Raw genomic sequence first — 22,043 nt, 5'->3', positions numbered from 1 at the left:
TCTTATTTATTTAATCAGATTTTGTAAACCAATGTCTTTGATTCTGACCTTGGAGGATCCAGTTCAACCATACTAATAAGCACAAATTGACAACATTTGTGTTTCTTTTTTTTATTGCTGAAGTGTGTTGAAATTTCTTCTTCTGCATTCTACTGTATGGATGTAAATCTACTTTCCCTTTAGCCTGAAGTGTATTAATTTCACTTTTGGTGTGAAAAGGCTTTTATATTTGCCAAATATTTTATTTTAAAAACTAATAAGCAAGCCCTTTTAAGATTTAAAAAGATTAAAAAAGTAATGCAAAAGTAACGTAACGCTTTACTTTCCAATAAAAGTAACTAAGTAACATAATTAGTTACTTTTTTATGGTGAGTCACTGTGATGTGATTGTGATGCATTAATTTTAAAAGTAACTTTCCCCAACACCGATAATTCCACACTGACTGGTAGTACATTTTGGAGCTAGAATGTTAGCTTAGTCATTTCCAAAATAAACCACAGACCTAGCAGTCTTTTATTAGCCTTTTTAACCAGAATAAGTCTATTCACAGGTGAAAGTTTATGCCTTTCAATGAGGCTTTGACCCCAAAAACCAGTCTTTCACTTATTTAGCCATTACTGAAAAACTGTGGATTTAATCACCTTCAACATTCAAGAGATGAATGGATAGTGTTTTTGCACCATGACTTTACTGTTTATTTGAGCAGCACAATTCATCCAACACAAAACACTGTTCATGGCAAAAGAAAAAGAAAAAAAGACGAGGTGCTAAAGCTGAAATATAATTGCATTTTCTGCTTTATTTGTATGATGTTTTTCAGTTACAGACATTTGGATTGAGCTGCTTCGGTCCATAGATATCATGCTGCCGTATGATCAGCCACTTCCAGTTTCATTCCCGGCAACATGGTCACTTATCATCAACCAACGGTAACAGGTTTGACACTGACCTTCCTGCGTCTACGTTTATTTGTCATCTTCATATTAAACAAACAGCATGGATTGGTTAATGCATAAAGCTTTAAAGCCATTTTCTGAGTGTATTGGTTTTAATAAAAAATATAGATCATGCATAGTTCATTCCGTCTGGATGTCTCTTGTAGGTAAAAAGAATATGCATATACATAAGACAAATAGCAGAGATTTGACTATGGAATGAGTTAAAGTGTCTCACTGAAACCTTTCTGGTTCTAATTCTGTAACATATGAAACATAAGGGGAATAAGCGGTCCAATTCAATGATTCAAACACAATCATGTTCTGCAGAGAGGCAATACTGCATCTAGTAAGGCCGGTCGTGACTTTAAATGTCCAAAGCTGTCAATGACTACATAGATCCTTTATCAATTATGTAAATAAGAGTATTGCAAAGCTGAGTCTGACATGGGTTGGATCCAGCGAAGATATGCTTTAGTCATCTTGAAATTCACTGAAGATTTAATTTGGTATTAATTTGTCCCTTTTGCAGATGGAATTCTAATTGTTTTGGTCCCCCTCAATAAACTTCAAGCCCATTTAAACACTGCAGTCCTGCCAAACTTAAACATGATTCTTTAACATCTGTTGGCATTTTTTAAAATTGTGGTTGTAATAAATTTACTGAACCAGAAGCCTTTCAACCAGCAAAATGGCTTGTGGGTAGGACATCAGTGCTTGATTGTCCACAGGGTCCCGTTTTACGCCCTCTTCATCCCTCTGCCCATTAGACACGCAAACACGGTCATCACCATCTTGGGTTTGACCTCCACTAGATCATCAGGCAGGGCATACACACGAGCGCCAATCTTCCTGGCCATGGACACAGCATACCTGCAAGAGAGACAGAAATAACCTCACTGTACTGGGAAATATCACACAGACTCCATAACCAAAAACAAATGCTTCTTTCTTCAACAGTTCGATTTTGTGTGCGCTACAGACAGCTGTATTCTTCTGATTACACACACTCTCTCTCTCTCTCTCACACACACACACACACACACACCCACTCACACGCACGCTAACACTCACTCTCACATACTCACTCACACATACTCACTCACACGCTAAAACTCACTCTCACATACTCACTCACACATAATCACTGACACTCACTCGCTAACACTCACTCACTCTCACACACTCACTCACACGCTAACACTCACTCTCACAAACTCACTCACACATACTCACTCACACGCTAACACTCACTCTCACACTCTCACATACTCACTCACACATACTCACTAACACTCACTCGCTAACACTCACTCACTCGCTAACACTCACTCTCACATACTCACTCACACATACTCACTAACACATACTCACTAACACTCACTCGCTAACACTCACTCGCTAACACTCACTCGCTAACACTCACTCACTCACTCGCTAACACTCACTCTCAAATACTCACTCACACATACTCGCTAACACTCACTCGCTAACACTCACTCACTCACTCGCTAACACTCACTCTCAAATACTCACTCACTCCCTCGCTAACACTCACTCTCAAATACTCACTCACACATACTCGCTAACACTCACTCGCTAACACTCACTCACTCACTCACTCGCTAACACTCACACACACATACTCACTAACACTCACTAACACACACACACACTCACTAACACTCACTCGCTAATAATCACTCACTCGCTAACACTCACTCTCGCATACTCACTCACTCGCTAACACTCACTCTTACATACTCACACATACTCGCTAACACTCACTCGCTAACACTCACTCGCTAACACTCACTCACACATACTCGCTAACACTCACTCGCTAACACTCACTCGTTAACACTCACTCGCTAACACTCACTCGCTAACACTCACTCGCTAACACTCACTCACTCACTCACTCGCTAACACTCACTCTCACATACTCGCTAACACTCACTCGCTAACACTCACTCTCACATACTCGCTGACACTCACTCTCACATACTCGCTGACACTCACTCGCTCACTCGCTGACACTCACTCACACATTCTCGCTGACACTCACTCACACATTCTCGCTGACACTCACTCGCTCACATACTCACTCTCACATACTCACTCGCACATACTCACTCTCACATACTCACTCTCACATACTCACTCTCACATACTCACTCTCACATACTCACTCTCACATACTCACTCTCACATACTCACTCTCACATACTCGCTAACACTCACATACTCACTCTCACATACTCGCTAACACTCACATACTCACTCTCACATACTCGCTAACACTCAATCGCTAACACTCAATCGCTAACACTCAATCGCTAACACTCAATCGCTAACACTCAATCGCTAACACTCAATCGCTAACACTCACTCACTCGCTAACACTCACTCACTCGCTAACACTCACTCACACATACTCACTCACACATACTCACACTCACTCGCTAACACTCACTTGCTAACACTCACTCGCTAACACTCACTCGCTCACTCGCTGACACTCGCTGACACTCACTCACACATTCTCGCTAACACTCACTCTCACATACTCACTCTCACATACTCACTCTCACATACTCACTCTCACATACTCACTCTCACATACTCACTCTCACATACTCACTCTCACATACTCACTCTCACATACTCACTCTCACATACTCACTCTCACATACTCACTCTCACATACTCGCTAACACTCACATACTCGCTAACACTCACATACTCGCTAACACTCACATACTCGCTAACACTCACTCACTCACTCACTCACTCGCTAACACTCACTCTCACATACTCACTAACACTCACTCGCTAACACTCACTCACTCACTCGCTAACACTCACTCTCACATACTCACTAACACTCACTCGCTAACACTCACTCACTCACTCACTCACTCACTCACTCGCTAACACTCACTCTCACATACTCACTCACACATACTCACTAACACTCACTCGCTAACACTCACTCACTCACTCATTCGCTAACACTTACTCTCACATACTCACTCACACATATTCACTAACACTCACTCACTCACTAACACACACACACACACACTAACACCCACTCACTTGCTAACACTCACACACACATACTCACTCACACATACTCACTAACACTCACTCGCTAACACTCACTCACACGCTAACACTCACTCGCTAACACTCACTCACACATACTCACTAACACTCACTCGCTAACACTCACTCACTCACTCACTCACTCGCTAACACTCACTCTCACATACTCACTCACACATATTCACTAACACTCACTCGCTAACACTCACTCACTCACTCACTCACTCACTCACTCACTCACACACACACACTAACACTCACTCACTAACACACACACACACACTAACACTCACTAATACTCACTCACTTGCTAACACACACACACATACTCACTCACACATACTCACTAACACTCACTCGCTAACACTCACTCACTCGCTAACACTCACTCTCACATACTCACACATAATCACTAAGACTCACTCGCTAACACTCACTCATACTCACTAACACTCACTCGCTAACACTCACTCACTCACTCACTCGCTAACACTCACTCTCACATACTCACACATACTCACTAACACTCACTCGCTAACACTCACTCTCACATACTCACTCACACATACTCACTAACACTCACTCACTCACTCGCTAACACTCACTCTCACATACTCACTCCCACATACTCACTAACACTCACTCACACTCACTCTCACATACTCACTCACACATACTCGCTAACACTCACTCACTCACTCGCTCGCTAACACTCACTCTCACATACTCACTCACACTCACTCACTCACTCACTAACTCTCACATACTCACACATACTCGCTAACACTCACTCGCTAACACTCACTCGCTAACACTCACTCGCTAACACTCACATACTCACTCACACATACTCACTAACATGCATGCATATATTTTGGGTTTCACACACAGTGGCTATCTAATGAGCACTCGTACTTTGCGTTGTCCAGTTTGTCTTTGTCGCTAAGGCTTCCTCTCTTCACGAGGTCGTAGTGGACGCAGCCAGGCTGGATGGCATCAATCAGGTCCAGCACCGCCAAACTGGAGCTGATCTCTTTGTCCTGCAGTCCAAAACATTACACTTACTTCTGATATTCAACCAACACATGCAGCTACATGAATACAGGGCTGCTGTATGAACCATGCACATATACGCTAGCAGATAAACATAGGCTTGTGCACCTTGAAACTGGAGATTTTGGTTGATTTTCCTGCTCCCGACAAAGTCTTGTTAACCCAGTTGACGATGATTTCATCATTGACCTTCTGCCCGTCGCCCAGGCCCTCGAGTACATTCAGAGTGTATCTGGAGGAGAACACAGCACAATCAGTTCACTAGCACATAAACTATTCAAGCTATACATTTACATGCACGCTCTAAATTTATCATTAAAATTCTATGTATGTCTGTGTTTAAAGGAGCATTGCGTAGGTTCTGAAATTTCTAACCGTTACTGACACCAGTGGCCGTTAGAGGAACTGCAGCCAATCTCATGCTCATTCTCAGTGTGCACGCTTTTTTTTTTTTATATAACTTAAAAGGAGTGTCCGTGGGTGTCTGAATTGTGCTGGAGGCTGGTCGCTTCTTTCCATCCGCAGAGTCAATTTGAAAACTCTATTGCCACTGCTTACTATAATGGCTGGCGTGCCGTACGGTTGTAAGCCCAAGTAGACGAGAACGCGCATGACGTCACATTTTGTGAATTTTCACGCCAATTCGGGCCCGACTCCTCCACACACAATTGAGCCTACAGGCTGATAGACACAACCGTGGTGGACAGTCGAGGTGTCATTCTTTTTTTTGCATCATGGTTAGCTCATACATGTACAAATGAAAACTCTATCTTAAAGATTTTTTTTTAAGTAAAAACCTCCACATAGCTCTTTTAATTTCATCTTATATGATGCATCTGTGTCAACTATGTGTCTGTTATTAGTTTGAGTTGCACCTCCTCATGAGCTGCCACACGAGGGCGAGAGTGAGCGTTGGGTTCCCATCATTCAAGTCTTGCCCCCCGATGCCCACCAGCGAGAAATTGGCTTTGGTCTTCCCCAGTTCCACAGCGTAGTTACAGTTCTCCAGCTGAACACACACACACACACACACAGAGGATGTAGCAGCACTTTATCAAATCAGAAAACAGGCCGAGTGTTCTCTGTCGGTCAATCAATCTGCATGTGTTTGAGAAAAGGGTGATGACTGTAGAATGAATACCTTCTTCATGTTGGCCCCTAGTTTAGGATATGGAGGCTTGTTGACTTTGTTGTTCCAGTCGACAGGGACCTTGATCTTCTCATAAAGTTGCAGGATGACTAGAGCATCTTGAAGGTCACTGAAAAGACAGAAACACATGTGTTTCATTCACATAATGTTACACTTTTAGAGTGCATTTCATTCCCCTATAATCTTGATTTCGCTTTCCTGACACAAGTTGAGATGTGAAGGTAAGAGTGCGTGGGATTTACCCGTATAAGTGATTGACATGAGGATTAACACCCAGAGAATTCATCCAGTTTCTGAAAGTCCTCTCCTCTCTGGTCTCTCCTGCAGAAACCGAGCGAAGCAGGGGTTAATCACAGGAATTACTAACACACAGAATCGTTCATTTCATTTAACCTCATGTTAACACATTAGCTCATCTCAATTAATGCATTCACGACCATTACCTAACATTGGTTACAGTATTTATGAATCTTTGTTAACATTGGTTAACGAAAACACAGCTGTTAATGTCAGCTCAAAACCTTTAACTAATAACAGATACAGCTTTGATTGTAATATTAACTAAGATTAATAAATGCTAAAGAAGTGTTTGTCGTTGTTAGTTCATGTTAACTAATATAGTTATTACTGACATTAACCATATACATATTAATATACTCCTCGACAACAGATAATTGAAATCAAATGTGATGCTTTTTTAGTTGAGTTTGTTTAGTAAGAGTTGACATAGTTGATCAATTTAAACTCAATCTAACATTTTTAGTTATAAGTTATAATCCGATTATAATTATAATAAATTATACTTAGGCTAGAATTAATAATACGTTATTGAGATTGTAGAAATAAACGAAATATAGATACTGTTGACCTTATAATTTTTTATAATTATTTTCAACACAAGACTCAAGTCAAAAAGTCGAAAACCGAAAAAACCGAAAACCAGGGTGCACTAAATATATGCGTGAGATTATAGTATGCATTGTCTTAGTGGATAAAATGTGATTTTTTTTTTAAAGAAAACTGTTAGAAAAAAAGAATGTATAATTATCATCAATGGAAAAGAAATGCTCCCTAAATTACAGAATGACTCGAATGCTAGCTATAAACCCAGGGTTAGGTCCTGACGGCTTGTTTTTTTGTGTTTGTGCCACAAGAGGGCGCAACCTTCACCAAAAGGGTGTAAACTGTTCGGGCCGCAGGAAATGAGGCAACCAGGCCCTCCCTTTAAATCTCAGTCTGCTGACGCTCTTCACCAGTTTCCATTAAAAGTTAAATCCTGAATGTCTCTTCTGTGATGCCATCCGGTATATTTTTAGAAGTAAGTGTGTGGAAGAAATGCCACCCATTTTCATGAGTCATTACGTGGCACATGTAATTAGCAAATGCTCAAATGGCGAGATGAGACAGGAAAGAACAACAATCATGGGCAGAACACCCACCCTCCAGAAGTCCCCAGTTGATGTCCTGATTCTCGGGTTTGGTCAGCGCTGGGTACTTGTTGAAGAGGTTGGCCACAAAGGCCAAGTTGAGTTTGGGGTTTCCAGACACGACGTCAGTAGACGTGACAAACTGTCTGCAGCCCAGCCTGTCTGCCTGCACCAGCATACACTCGGCTCTCTTCAGGTCATCTTTCTCCTGCAGAACACACACCAGCACAGATACAAATCTCTGCATTCAGCTGCTGACAAATTAACTCATCTCCCCCTCTCTACTTCAATGGCTCCGATTTGCTTAAGCCACAGATGCAAAACATTCGTCTTTTCTTTCCCATGGGTCAGTGAGAAAATTAAATCTAATGCAAACACTGAAGTACGTGAACATTACTTGAGCCAGATTCATTTGTCACCTGCATGAACTTCATCTTCAGGTAAATGTGTAATAGTGCAGAACTCCAATCAAAACGATGTCACGTACATTAAGGCTTCACGCCAAACTATAGCGAGTTACTCAAATCAAGCAACGATAAGACAAGCAATGAGCAGCTGCTTTATATGCTGTAATGCACTTATTATTTGTATTTTTTGGGGGACTTTAAACATTTTGAAAGGATGGGTTAAATGAAAAAAAAGGGTTTATATATTTTTCTCTCTCGCTTTTTTATGCTTTATACAATTTGAAAGGATAGATTGATTAAAAAACACACACACACACACACACACATATATATATATATATATATATACAATTATTCAGCAAAGACTCATTAATCAAAAGTAACAGTAAAGATTTTCACAGCTACAAAAAAGAAATTCAAATAAATGCTGTTCTTTTAAACGTTCTATTAATCAAAGAATCCTGAAAACGACCTCACAGTGTTTTCAATCAGTATATTAGAGTGATTTCTGAAGGATCACTTGTCATATATTCAAATAGAAAACAGGGCTTTTAAATTGTACAAATATTTCATAACATTTCTTTTTCTCTCTGTATTTTCCATAAAATAAATGCAGCCTGTGTGAGCAGAAGAGACTTTTTATAAATAAATCTTACCAACCCCAAACTTTTGAAACTTTTTTCTTTCTTGACTGCACAAGTAGAGTTCACCAGTTTGTCACCGAATGCAAGACATGGATGTTCAAGCATTGAAGGGAACCATTATTTGTGGTGTGACTGCACACACTGACACAACACGACGGCTGATGTGGATGATGAAATGACTACAGCGTTACAGCAGCTGCCTCATTCAGCACACAGTCAATAACAGCTGCGTGTGGGGTTACATACACTCACACTCACACTCCATCACCAGACCTCTGTCTGTTCAGACGCTGCTGGGAAATGGGCAATGTTGTTATTGTCCCAAACCAGTGAATGACTTGAATCATGGCGTTCTGGGGGTGGACTGAGGCATCCGCAGTGTTGTGACTGCCACGGGCCACAGACTGGATCACAGTGTGCAATAAACAGAGGCTTTTTGCTTCCGACTGGAATTCACTATCGTTTGAGAAAACACATCCTGCTTAGAAACCACAGATTTTTATTTCATCATTGATCAATCCCAGGTTTGCCTACACTTTCACCCTCTCAAGACCCCCAGAGACACACTTGTGTTTGAACTGCTGATGCTGGACAGTTGCTTTTCAAAAAGCTCCTGGTCAGAGCTTTCAGGAAGTCCCCAGACGGTCTCCTCAGACATCTCCGTCCTAACTCACAATGAGCTGCTACAGTGACTGAAGCTGGGATCTTCTGATACAAACCTCCCTCCTCTACTGAGTAGACTGATCTTATGATCTTACTGAAGATGATCTTATGTTTGCGCTCTCACATTGTTTTGGGCTGGTTTATGACACAGAAACACAGAGAATGATGTGCATTTTAAAAGTGTGTCATTTGAACTCACGCTGAAGCCTGACATGTCAATGTCAATACGATTTTCACCCTCCTTCTGACCTTTCGGTGCGATCTGGTTGAGCAGGTGGAAGTAAGCCCTCGAGTCCTGCAAGAGAAAACAATCTTTCAATGAACGTAGTGTAAAGCTGCCAGGATTGTATTTATGAGCTGAAAGGAGCTGTAATGAAATTACTCATATTTAAGTTTTTTATTGTGAATATTGCTGGTGCAACTTAGTTTCTTGTGTACAGTTGTTGAAGAATAAACAATAAAAGCTTGCCAAAAACACTATGAGGCAACAGGCTTGTGCAACTACAGTTCTATAATGTGACATTGTCAATTATATTTAGATGAGGCACAGTCCAGAGATATTTCATATACAATCATGCATGAATTCCTAAGAACATGAATGCGGTAGATGTGATCGAATAAAACCAAACAGCAACAAAAATGCATACTGTAACTGATCTAGCAGTACATTTGGAAAAGTACCTTTACACAGTTTGAAAAATCTGTTAACTGCAGCATAGAGGAAGATAGAGACAGATGTTAGTTAAATCATTCAGTAGAGATCAGATTCATGAACGAGTCACTTAACTTTCATTAGACACTAAATGACCCCTCGCATGTTTTTACAAAAATTCATGACATGCCAGAGCATTTGTAAGTCAAAGTAACTGCCCTTTCACTCTTGAAACAGAAAATAGAGTTAGCTGTTATGTAAATTCTAATTTGGATAAGTTCGGCAACATGTCTCCATTCATTTAAGGCTGAGAATTATTTCACCTAAAGGAAAGATAAAGCAAATCTGTCATCTAACACTTAGTTCAAGAGATTTATGATATGCAAAACGTCTATGTAAAACTGTCCATTTTACATTCACACGCTTTATGCTATAAAAAAAAAAAAAGAAATTCAGGTACGTAATTTAATATTTGTATATACTGTATTAGTACAGTACATCTCATTTAAAGTCATTCTCAAGCCTTCAAAAAGCTAGATCTACATGCACACATTTTTTGAGCATGGGACAATCTCTCTTTCACAATGCTAGGGTGTTGATATGCTGATGTTGTGGTGTTCTGAGGTCAGAAGAGCCCACACACTCCCAAGGTCCTATAATATTGTGGGCTCTATACAGAACTCAGAATATGAATGGAAAAGTAAAAGCATGCTTCTTCTCAACAAGCCCCACTTCTCTGCACATTTGCTGGCTGTGTCTGAAAGCTTGATGGCTCGCTGTCTTATCAGGCAATGACTTTGCAGGCAGCATTTGTGCATGAAGGTAGCAACCTCATTAAACTGAATTCGGACAGGTGCCTGAGGACGTGTAACAGTTTAATGATCTAAAACAAATAAGAGAGCGCTTGGGTGATAACTAAGCAAATATTTAATTACTGCAATACTAATTTCTCACTAGAAATGACATCAAAAGTGGATAAAGTCAAATAAATAAATATATGACTATAATCTAAAAATACATAGTATGATTATTAAGGCCAAGTCAAGACATTTTAATCTTTCATTTAAAGTGAACATGGCATTAACACACTGATGTGCACATAATTTAAAAAGTATAATATTTGAAAATCATTTTTTGAAAGTTTTTATGAACTGAGTTATTCTGAAATACATCACATTGAGAAACTAGAATCTAGTTTCATGTTGTCTGTATAAAAGATGCCTGACAACTGGTTTCTTCTTTGTTGTCAGGAGTGAAATGTGAGACGGTGTACATGTGATGCAAAAGAAACATTATGAACTTTAACATCCATTGCATGACAATAATACATCTCTACAGACCGATAAGATGCTTAAATGAGCAGGAAGTCATTTTTATATAAACTATCGTGATAAGAGAATAAAAGCCCTCATGTGAGAATGGTACTATGCATTTAAAACTTTACCATGGGATCTCACACCAACAGATTTAATATCTTACAACTAAATAAATATAAAAGATATGCTGGACTACTAGCACAATTCTCATGCTCAATATCCTCATGAAAACATTAGTAGACACAGAGATCTGATACTTTATTAGCATGCAGACACAAAAGCAGATTGCAGTAAATAAACACATTACGAGTTACGACTGACCTTAATATCATGGCTGAAGTTGTTGATCTTGCTCCAGCCGGCATTCTCCAGGTGAAAGTTAGCCCAGCGAAGCAACAGTTCCTCTGGAGACAGTTTCATCAGATCCTCGAGTGTCTCTCCATCCCTCAACAGTGCCGCCAGAGCTGAAAAAAAGACCATGTTTATCAGTTAACCAGAATGTTGCGAAGCCACAGATTCTAATGTGTATTAGCTTTTGCAACAGTGTTACATATATGATTTTGCATTTGCCAAGCACTGATAATTTCACAGTTTCTGTTGTGTTTCAGAAAGTCAATTCACTTAAATTAAAATTGTCCAGGCTCTATCCATTACCTCAAAGGGCACCACAACTCAATTGTTATGTCAATTATCTCTGTCGGAGGTTCATCTAATGTTTTCTGTAGTTTCCCACCACATTCAAGTAGGCGAAGGTAAACCCACTACTTGAAAAACTCTACACTAACAGAAAATTACACACCAGCTTCAGTTTTTTTGGTTCATATGAACACCTTTATTTTTCAACCAGGTCTTCTTTCCTTTCACAGATCAAACAAACAACTGGAGTACCTCAGGGTTCGGTGTTGGTCCCTTTCCTTTCTTCATTTACTCAATATTGCTGGTACCTACCATCCAGAGACATGGATTTTCCTGCTACTGCTACACTAAGGACATGTAGATCTGCTAAGTACTTGCATGGATCTCAGCTTGGCCTGGATGAAGGAACACCCCCTAGCTATTCACTAATCACTTTTTAGCAAGGCCCATCAATAATAACACCATTTAAGACTAGATTACTGCTATGTCCTTCTAGCTATGTCCCTGCTCACACACACAAACCTCTGCAAAAGATCCTGAACACAGCCACATGTTTATGGGTATTTAACCCAATGAGAATACAGAAGACAATGCATTTGTCTCAATTTTACTGGTTGATGGTTGTTGCCTGCAGTTCAAGGCACTGATGCTTATATACAGAACCATCACTGGATCTATAAATGCCAAGCCAAGGCAAATATTTTATTTGTTTATAATTTGTCATCCAAGTGCTGCTTTGTGACTAATCATTCCTGCCAGTCTGTCAGATGAAAACCAAATTTACACAATAATATAAATGTTTATTGATTGCTAGACAACTCTCTCTGTTAAGGTACAGGGCCGTTTGGACAGGCCTAAGCTCCCATAGGATGAATTTGGGAGAAAACAAACTGTTCAGTCCAGTAATGAGGTCAGACATAAGAGCAAGTCTGCCACAACGGTCAATTCAGTCAGTTGGGTTATCGTTTAACTTCTTTAAATGAGAGCTTTATCTGTTTGTCTGGATTCCTGGATGTTGTCATCAGCCGTGACAATGCAAGCACTATTTGGACAATATGTGCAACCGTATTTGTGTGACACATACCCTCGTTTCTGCTCAGCTCAATGTCAGCAAACAGACCAATTTTGATGATCTGCCACAGCAGGCCCAAAACCAGATGAGGTTTGCCTTCTCGAAGGTCCAGAGCCCCAATGTTAACCACATGACAGCCAATGGCAGAGGCTGAGTTAAGAGCCAGGTTAAGATTCTCCTGCAAGACAGAAGCAATGATCTCTGTTAGCCTCAAATCTCTCTCTAACACACATGTGATTCGAAACCAAAGGATTAAAACCATGCAAAGTCATATTTCAAAGAATAATCTCAGAACAGAGAGGGAGCCAAAACAGAACCAAACCTGTATTGTGAATGGTGTTAGTTTTTTCTTATTGATGGTTCTCTCATCGATAGTATCAGGTACTGACAGGTTGATCATTTTACTAAAAGGAAACAAAGCCACATGCATTTAGGGCGGTTCTTAATACAAAATTAAATCACAGATAAGATGTTAAGGAGTGAGTTTTACTTACCACAGCACAACACCATCACCTACAGCCTTGAAGAGATCATCTGTATTGGGATTCATGGGCAACACATGTTTACAGTCAGGGTCCTGTTCCAGCGCTGTGTTGATCCAGTTCACGAAAGCAAACCTCTCCTCCTCTGGACAAAGGCACAGAAAACAAGATCGAATGAATACCTTTAATATAGATACTCATATGGAAATCCATATTTGGTCTTTTAGATCTTTACCTTGGCCAGTGGGAAGTGCAGTGCATATGTAATTCTATCAAAAGGAAGCAGTGGTAGGTTTGATCCACTGAAAGCGAGGTGTTTTTACCTGAGAAGGAGTGCTGTGTGCCTGCACTGGAGAGCTCAGACGTGCCACCGATGGCCAAGATCCCCTCCTTCCTGTTGATGGCCTTCCGGAAGCTCTTTGCGATGTCACTGCTCTTTAGCTCTTGAAAGATCTGTGCAGAGACAAGGGACCATAATATTAATGAGTCACGCTGAAATTCTCAGACACATGAAACGGTAACTGTAAAGCACCCAGAGAGGTAACTATCAGCTAACTATTAACATAGTCTAAAACTATGTTGCTTAATAAAACAACAAAACTAATAAATAAATAAAAATACACTTTATTTCGATAGTCCACTTCAGACATTTGACTCACTACTGTATAAGTAGCTACTACCAACTACTGTACTATGTACTACTGCACATGCCAACTAACTTAAACTAGAATATTAGTGGACTGTTAGGTTAGGATTAGTAGAACATGTTGACTTGCAGTTGCAAAGATACTTATACAGAAGAAAATATGCATGACTATTTGAAAAATGCACAAACATACATGTGGTCAGCCATGCACAGGGTATTTGAAACTAAACAGATGCAGATATTTTCTGACATGTGGCCAGTGTGTGTAATTAAAGCATGCCTGTCTGTGCCATGTGGAAGATCTGGTGAACGGAGGCCACTAGCAGCTGCGAATAACCTCCTCGCAGCAGTGCAAACAAACACAGGACTGTTCAACAGGACTCAATGAAACGGTTTTAATATTATAAATCGACAAGTACTGACTGCACAAGCGTCTCACTGATCATAGACCAGAATCTATAGATATGGCTCGGGTCTCTCCTTTAAATGCACATTACAGGTTTAATGTTTGGAATAATTATGATAGTTTTATCTTTTTGAAAAAAAGTCTCTTATGCTCACCAAGACTGAAAGCATTCTAATATGCTGATTTGCTGCATAAGAAACATTGCTACGTAGTATCAATGTTAAAAACAGTTTTTGCTGCCTCATATTTTTGTGGAAACTGTGATACACTGCCATTCAAAAGTCTGGTCAGACTTAAAGGGTAAGTTCACCCAGATAGCAAATGTAATTAATAACTCACCCTCATGTTGTTCCAAACCCGTGAGACCTCCGTTCATCTTCTGAACACAGTTTAAGATATTTTAGATTTAGTCCGAGAGCTCTCAGTCCCTCCATTGAAGCTGTGTGTACGGTATACTGTCCATGTCCAGAAAGGTAAGAAAAACATCATCAAAGTAGTCCATGTGACATCAGAGGCTCAGTTAGAATTTGTTGAAGCATTAAAAATACATTTTGGTCCAAAAATAGCAAAAACTACAACTTTATTCAGCATTGTCTTCTCTTCTGTGTCTGTTGTGTGAGAGAGTTCAAAACAAAGCAGTCTGGATATCCGGTTCACGAACGAATCATTCAGTTCACCAAATCGAACTGAATCGTTTGAAATGGTTTGCGTCTCCAATACGCATTAATCCACAAATGACTTAAGCTGTTAACTTGTTTAATGTGGCTGACAATCGTTCTGAGTTAAAACAAACCAATATCCCGGAGTAATTCATTTACTCAAACAGTAAACTGACTGAACTGCTGTGAAGAGAGAACTGAAGATGAACACCGAGGTGAGCCAGATAATGACTCGTTCACGAGTGAAGAACCGTTTCTGTCAGACGGGTCCAATTCGAGAACCGAGGAGCTGATGATACTGTGCATGTGTGATTCAGCGTGAAGCTGACCGACACACAGAGCGTCTGAACCGAACTGATTCTTTTGGTGATTGATTCTGAACTGATTCTGTGCTAATGTTATGAGCGCCGGTAAACCGAAGGCTTGAATCAAGGGAAATCATCGCCAATGACGCCATTACGTCAAGTGCAAAAGAACCGGTGAACCGTTTTCTTCAACCGGTTTATTGAATCGAACTGTGCAAAAGAACTACTGTTGATCTGAAAACCGGTTCTTGACTCGTGAACGAGTCAGTTTACTGTTTGAGTACATGCATTACTCCGGGATATTGGTTTGTTTGAACTCAGAGGGAGTGTCAGCCACATTAAAAAAGTTAACAGCTTAAGTCATTTGTGGATTAATGCGTATGCGAACCGTTTAAAATGATTCAGTTCGATTTGGTGAACTGAATGATTCACTCGTGAACCGGATATCCAGACTGCTTTGTTTTGAACTCTCTCACACAACAGACACAGAAGAGAAGACAATGCTGAATAAAGTTGTAGTTTTTGCTATTTTTGGACCAAAATGTATTTTCGATGCTTCAACAAATTCTAACTGACCCTCTGATGTCACATGGACTACTTTGAAGATGTTTTTCTGACCTTTCTGGACATGGACAGTAGACCGTACACACAGCTTCAATGGAGGGACTGAGAGCTCTCGGACTAAATCTAAAATATCTTAAACTGTGTCCTGAAGATGAACGGAGGTTTTACAGGTTTGAAACAATATCTGGGTGAACTAACCCTTTAAAATGCTGCAAAATATTTCTATTTCAAATAAATGCCATTCTTTTGAACTTTCTATTCATCAGATAATTCTGAAATAAAAATTTACCACAGTTTCAAGAAAATCATTAGGCAGAATATTAAAATCATAATCATAAATGTTCCCAACTTTTAACCAGTAGTGTTAGTTTTTGGACATTTTTTGGCCTATTGTATCATCTGATCATCTAGAAAATCTGCAGCACAGCTCTACTCAACTAACCCACACAGTTTGAGGCATCATGATAATGTTTAATGCTAATTATTTGTATTCCATCATTCTTTTAGTAACGCCAATTAATAAAAATGATGCAATGGTGAAATGCCATCTGGATTCAGCACTGAAACTCTAATCTCAATGTAAAGTGTATTGTCCATTTACGCTGAAAGCTGCTGCTGATTAAGCAAATCAGGGATTAAAGCTGTAAATGGCGTCTTCTGAACAATATGTTGGGTTTCAAATTCAGGTTCAACTAAACAGCCTTACATAGCATTCTTACTAACTCACTAATTCTGACTAATTCATTAGTCATGCAGAAACATTTTTACTTTATCCATTCAACTGTTTTCTAAAAGATGTCCCATGCATGCACAGCACAATATCTCAACAGTGTATGTGATCGTGTCATTGTTTTTTTTTTTTTTTTCTTACAACAATAACATTTCATTTTCAAATTGTAAATCTATAGACAGAATAAAGCGTTAAATCATTGGGCTACATTTTATTATCCAAAAGCATTACAAGGAAGGTTATTTTTGTGTTGTAGCAAGTCTTTAGCATAGTTTGGATGTGTATGTAGAACGGTTTGCAGACACTTACAGACACAAACTCATCGAAGCTGATCTTATTGTCCTTGTTTTTGTCCCCCTCTTCCATCAGTTTCTGGATGATCTCTCGGACTTTGTACCCAGGCAGGGGCAGATTGGCCTCTTTTAACAGGTCGTGGAGTTCATGGTCACAGATAAAGCCATTGCCGTTCACATCTATGGAGAAAAATGAAAATGAATGGTTTAGTGTCAACATCTTGCATTTTTCCGACAAGCAAAAAACATTTTGGTTGCAGTTGGGTTATGTTGCAGTTCAACAGCTTAAAAAAAAGTTAAGAAACCTCAACTACAAAAAAAATGGAAATGCAGTTTAAATAGTTTGAGGAATGAAAAAGATCAGCGACAAACTCTGAGAAAATGAAGAAAAACTTCATTTTACTGCTTATGTGCATGCAAAATAAAACATTTTGGAAATGTGAAAACATCTCTTGGGCACGTTTTAAGCAGCTTAAAAACGCAACATTTTAATACAAAAACCCACTCATCTATACACTTGAAAGAAACATTGCAATAACAATGAAAATGTTTATATTTATAGAATTATGCGTAACAGTTCAGGCTAAACACATTTTACTGAGCTTCAACTTCAAGTAATGTATTCTGGTATGATCCACAAAAGAGACACAGCACGGCCTTAGACCCTGGCCAGAACAACGTCTCTCGCCATTTGCCAAATATGTGGAAGTAGAGAGAATCAGGCCTGTTTTGCTAAAAGCTGGCTACAGTAGGTAGGCCACTGTATTTGAATCAGAGCTGTTGTGTTATAGGATCTCTCTAATAAATGCTATCTGCAATACTAAAACAGACGAAACAACATTAAAATAACCATCAGGAACTGTCAGCCACTGGGGTTTTTCTAGGTTGTGCATTATAACACTGGCAACAGTTCAGGCCTCCATTTTCTGCCCAGTCTGCTGGAGAAATCAGATAAATGGGAAAATGTAGTCTGAAGCACATTCCTTTTAAGGACCATGAAAAACATCCAAATTCCACAAACTGCATATACTCTAACTCTATACTCTTGAATGCATTGCTTATTGTAAATCTACTGACATACTATATTCATTTTCTACTGATGCAACACTCAGGGAGTCGCTGATATACGATGTTCCAGGCATTTCAAAACCACTTTGACAAAATCCACTTCTGAAGTACCTTTAAGAGCTCATGTGAGGAATATATATATATATATATATATATATATATATATATATATATATATATATATATATATATATATATATATATATATATATATATATATATATATATATATATATATAATAAAACTCTGCTATGAGCATCAGCCATCATTAAGCAGATAGCTGCTCACAGTCATTTTTATTTTTGAGCTTTGGTGGAATGGACTTTCAATAGATGGACTGAAATCTCAAGGTTTCATTAAAAATATCTTCACTGATATTTTTAAGATCAATGGAAATGAAGGGAAGTAAATGATGATATATTTTAATTTTTGGATAACTAACACTTGGCTAACTTGGTAACTGACAAATTTTGCAGCTGACAATCTCATAGTTCAAAATATGGCAAATACTGAATAAATAAATAAATAAGTAGATTAATGTGCTACTCAAAGTGAATCTATAGCATCACAATATAGTGTGTAAATATACACTAAATACACTATAGTTGCAGTAAACAGTTTCTGGTTTGGAGTCCATGAAGACAGTTCAAGCGCCAGGCAACAAGTGATGCCAAAATCTTCATGAGGTCAAATGAAAAACCCAGATGTCTCTCTGAGCAACAACTTCGCAGACTGTTATGGGACAAGACTCACAAGCATTTAGGAAAACTGATAACAACATTACAAAACAATCACATCACAAAAAAAAAAACAAGTCTAGAGTTTCCCAATCAATGCCGTTTTAAACCAGAATCTAAATGCCATTTGAAGAGCTTGCTAATCCAAATTTTTGGCATTGCACAGTGATGTAGGGTTTTTTTTATCTATGCAAACAAAAAAAAGACAAATCAGTAGAAATCACAAGATACGTGAAGGATAAAAAAAGACACCTTTAAGGGTGGAACGCCAAGTAGTGATAAGAGTAGACAAAACTGGTCGGACAGGAAGAACACTCACCGACTTTCCCGAAGGCCTCCCGCAACTCTTCCAGCTCGTCTTTGGATATCTTTCCAGCCATCTCCCAAAGAACAACCTGAAACTTTCAGTTGAATAAAGTATGTCCTTCTGTGGAAAGAAGGACAAAAACATTGTCTGAACCTCCAAACTGTAGTAAATGAACATTGGCAACGGTCTTCTGAAAGAGAAACCTGGAAGAGGGAATGTACATGCATGATAAGACATCATAAGACATGCAAATGACATATACACGTCTATCAAGCATGCAACAGAGTAGATTATATTTTGGCAAGATGCATGTTCCAGAGGGTGTGTCAAGGCAGGTCCTTTTGAATGCAACCATAACGCAAGTAACGCAGTGACGTGGTTGTTTCCCATGACAAAGATTGAAACGCAACTACATCTATTTAAAGCCCTATTCATTGTGTCGCATATCCAGTTATTGCACAGTGAAAAATGTAAAAGAGAAGCTAAAATAGATCAACTAAAAGGAAGAGACAAATCCACAGCCAAAAGACAAAGTCTGGATGCGTTTCTTTGGAAGATCAATGTGTTATTTTATCACAGATTTATGATAGATACATAAAAATCTGAATATCAGATGTGTTCCAACCTGAACTGTCCAACAGTCAGCCTGCTTTTGTTTAATTGTGAAATTCAACTTAAAAACTTAACTCTTAAAAAACAAAGGCTCCAAAAAAGGTTTGTGCAACAGTGTCATAGAAGAGCAAGTTTTGGTTCCCCAAAGAACCTTTCAGTAACCAATTCTTAAAAGAACCATTTTTCTTTTTTTTTTTAAGATTATAGCATAAACCTTATTACCCAAACACACAATAAACAGTAATACACTATACGTTAAAACAAAGTAAATATTTATCCAGGATATCACAATAAATAATGCAGTCCATTTAATTGCAATATTATGGCACTAGCATAACAACTCAGTGAGAGGCAGTGAACATTACGGTAACATACCGTTTGAATCAAGGACACAACAAAATTAAAATTGTTGAGCAGAGTCCAGCCATAGCAACTGAAAAGAGAACAGATGCAGCATACAAACTGCTGTACAAACTGGCCAGACATCTACTCTCACATGCAGCAATGCAGCACTAGAAGCTGCCCATGATGCATCATCCTGTACCTTACCTATCTATCTTGATGAATCAGGACACACCCATAGTGCATGTCAACATCTCTATTCCCATAGCTGTCACTTCAGCTTGTGTTTTTTCCAACTCTTTGTTATGCCATTAGTGGTGCAAACCGTCCTACCACGCCCCAGTGGGACAGTATTAAGTTATAGACTTCTACAAATGTTCAAAAATAAGGCGACTCCAAAGTTACATAACAGCTTAACTGCTCATTATGTAAATAACCCTTAAAGAGAGCACCTTAAAGACAGGTTGTTGGCTGATTTTGTCTCAAGGTCTACATTTGATGTCATCCTTCAACTATTCAGCAGACCAACATGGATACTTTGCTGGAATTTTTTTGAAAAAGAAAAAAACAAACGGGCCAATTCTCCACCCTTGTGGCATCTCTTTCCCTGAGACAGCAATGTGCTTTACATACCATCAAGGAATCATCAGTTCAAATCTTCCACAATTCAATTGCTTCAAATATAGCTGCATTTTAATTTGACTGAGACTTGTTTACTTCCTAAATGGGTGAAGAGTTGTGTGAACTGATGAGACTGAGTCTTTCACAAATCTAAGAAACCAGAGAATCCGGTCTAGTCACAAGTTTTCAGTGTCTCTAAGGACTGCCAGCACTGCATGAATGATTTAAGTCAAAAGCATTATGCAGTTACAAAGCAAAACTGCCACCAAAATGCTTTCTCTGGGTTCAGATTCAAAAACATAAAACTGACCATGTGCTCTAACACACAAAATGGATTTACTAGTCTGACAAGATGCAAAAAACACTTTAAAATCTCACTTAAAACTACTGCCCCCAGTTTACCCCCGAGCTGAGTCCTTCACTCCAAACTGCAAACAGATGCAACAAATCTGAAAAAGAGAGAGCTTTAACAGATGCTGTGCAGTTAGCAGAGAGACAGAAACAGGCTTTCCCCAGTGTATAACGTTAATAAGAGAATGGGGGATACAGAGGGAGAAGAGAAGAAGCAAAAAAAGAGAACTATAAAGACAAACCGTCCCGACGTGAGCTGAGAATGGAGCTGTAGGCACCAGCGGTCGCAGCAGTAGAGGCAGTACTCGCTCCACACCCTTCAAGGCTAATCTGAAACACCAGCATTCCTGCTGCCTCACAAAGACCTACGGCAGCAAGTCATAACACTTCCTGACAGGCTATGGGAGTAGCGGTCGGCGTGTCCGCCGGAGAGGGAGGAGGGAAGGAGAGGGGGAGGGGAAAGCGTGCATGCTTTTCTTTTTTCTTTATTACTAATGCTTCCATCCCAGATGTACTCAATAACGCAGTGAAGTTGTGCGAGAGAAAAGGGGCGGGGAAAAGTTAAATGCATCTCTTAAATCCACAGACTGTTACTCGTCTTAAAACATCCTGCTGCTTTAAAAAGTCTCTACTGGAGAGGAAAAAAAAACAGTGGACAGACATATGCTGAATCACTCAAAACTCCACTGAATCACTTGCAAACCCATGCTGAACATGTGATATCTTTACATGTTCAAGCAAAAAGAAAGTTAAAAAAAAGAGTGTGCTTTTATACAATTAAAAAATACATAGTGTGATGGCAAAAACTGCTGCCATTAAGCTTCGAAAAGAAATAAAACTCTAAAAATCTAT

The 22,043-nt window shown here is 39.2% G+C and overlaps 1 protein-coding gene across 1 annotated transcript; it reads right to left on the bottom strand.

Annotated features, from left to right (window-relative positions):
- Positions 1-780: 780 nt before the first annotated feature.
- On the bottom strand, positions 781-21,591 carry LOC132114047 (plastin-3). The gene is made up of 16 exons (XM_059522174.1): positions 21,434-21,591; positions 19,278-19,385; positions 17,169-17,332; positions 13,873-14,002; positions 13,562-13,694; positions 13,390-13,471; positions 13,080-13,245; positions 11,681-11,823; positions 9,591-9,686; positions 7,690-7,885; positions 6,493-6,571; positions 6,242-6,359; positions 5,976-6,109; positions 5,209-5,332; positions 4,963-5,087; positions 781-1,809 (listed from the first exon to the last, which is right to left on the bottom strand). Exons 2-16 carry the CDS (start codon positions 19,336-19,338, stop codon positions 1,677-1,679), a joined length of 1,884 nt encoding a protein of 627 aa, XP_059378157.1. The 5' UTR covers positions 19,339-19,385; positions 21,434-21,591; the 3' UTR covers positions 781-1,676.
- Between the last annotated feature and the right edge of the window lie 452 nt (positions 21,592-22,043).

This window comes from Carassius carassius, chromosome 33, assembly GCF_963082965.1.
Source record: "Carassius carassius chromosome 33, fCarCar2.1, whole genome shotgun sequence".
NCBI lineage: Eukaryota > Metazoa > Chordata > Actinopteri > Cypriniformes > Cyprinidae > Carassius > Carassius carassius.
Note: the sequence above shows the minus strand (reverse complement) of the source record. Positions and strands in the feature narration are given on the sequence as shown.

Excerpts from the sequence above, each read along its gene's own strand:
- LOC132114047 (XM_059522174.1), bottom strand. The coding sequence starts at position 19,338 with ATGGCTGGAAAGATATCCAAAGACGAGCTGGAAGAGTTGCGGGAGGCC. Across the intron at positions 17,333-19,277 it reads GGAGGCCTTCGGGAAAGTCG|ATGTGAACGGCAATGGCTTT; the intron begins GTGAGTGTTCTT and ends TTTTCTCCATAG. Across the intron at positions 6,110-6,241 it reads TAGGGGCCAACATGAAGAAG|CTGGAGAACTGTAACTACGC; the intron begins GTATTCATTCTA and ends GTGTGTGTTCAG.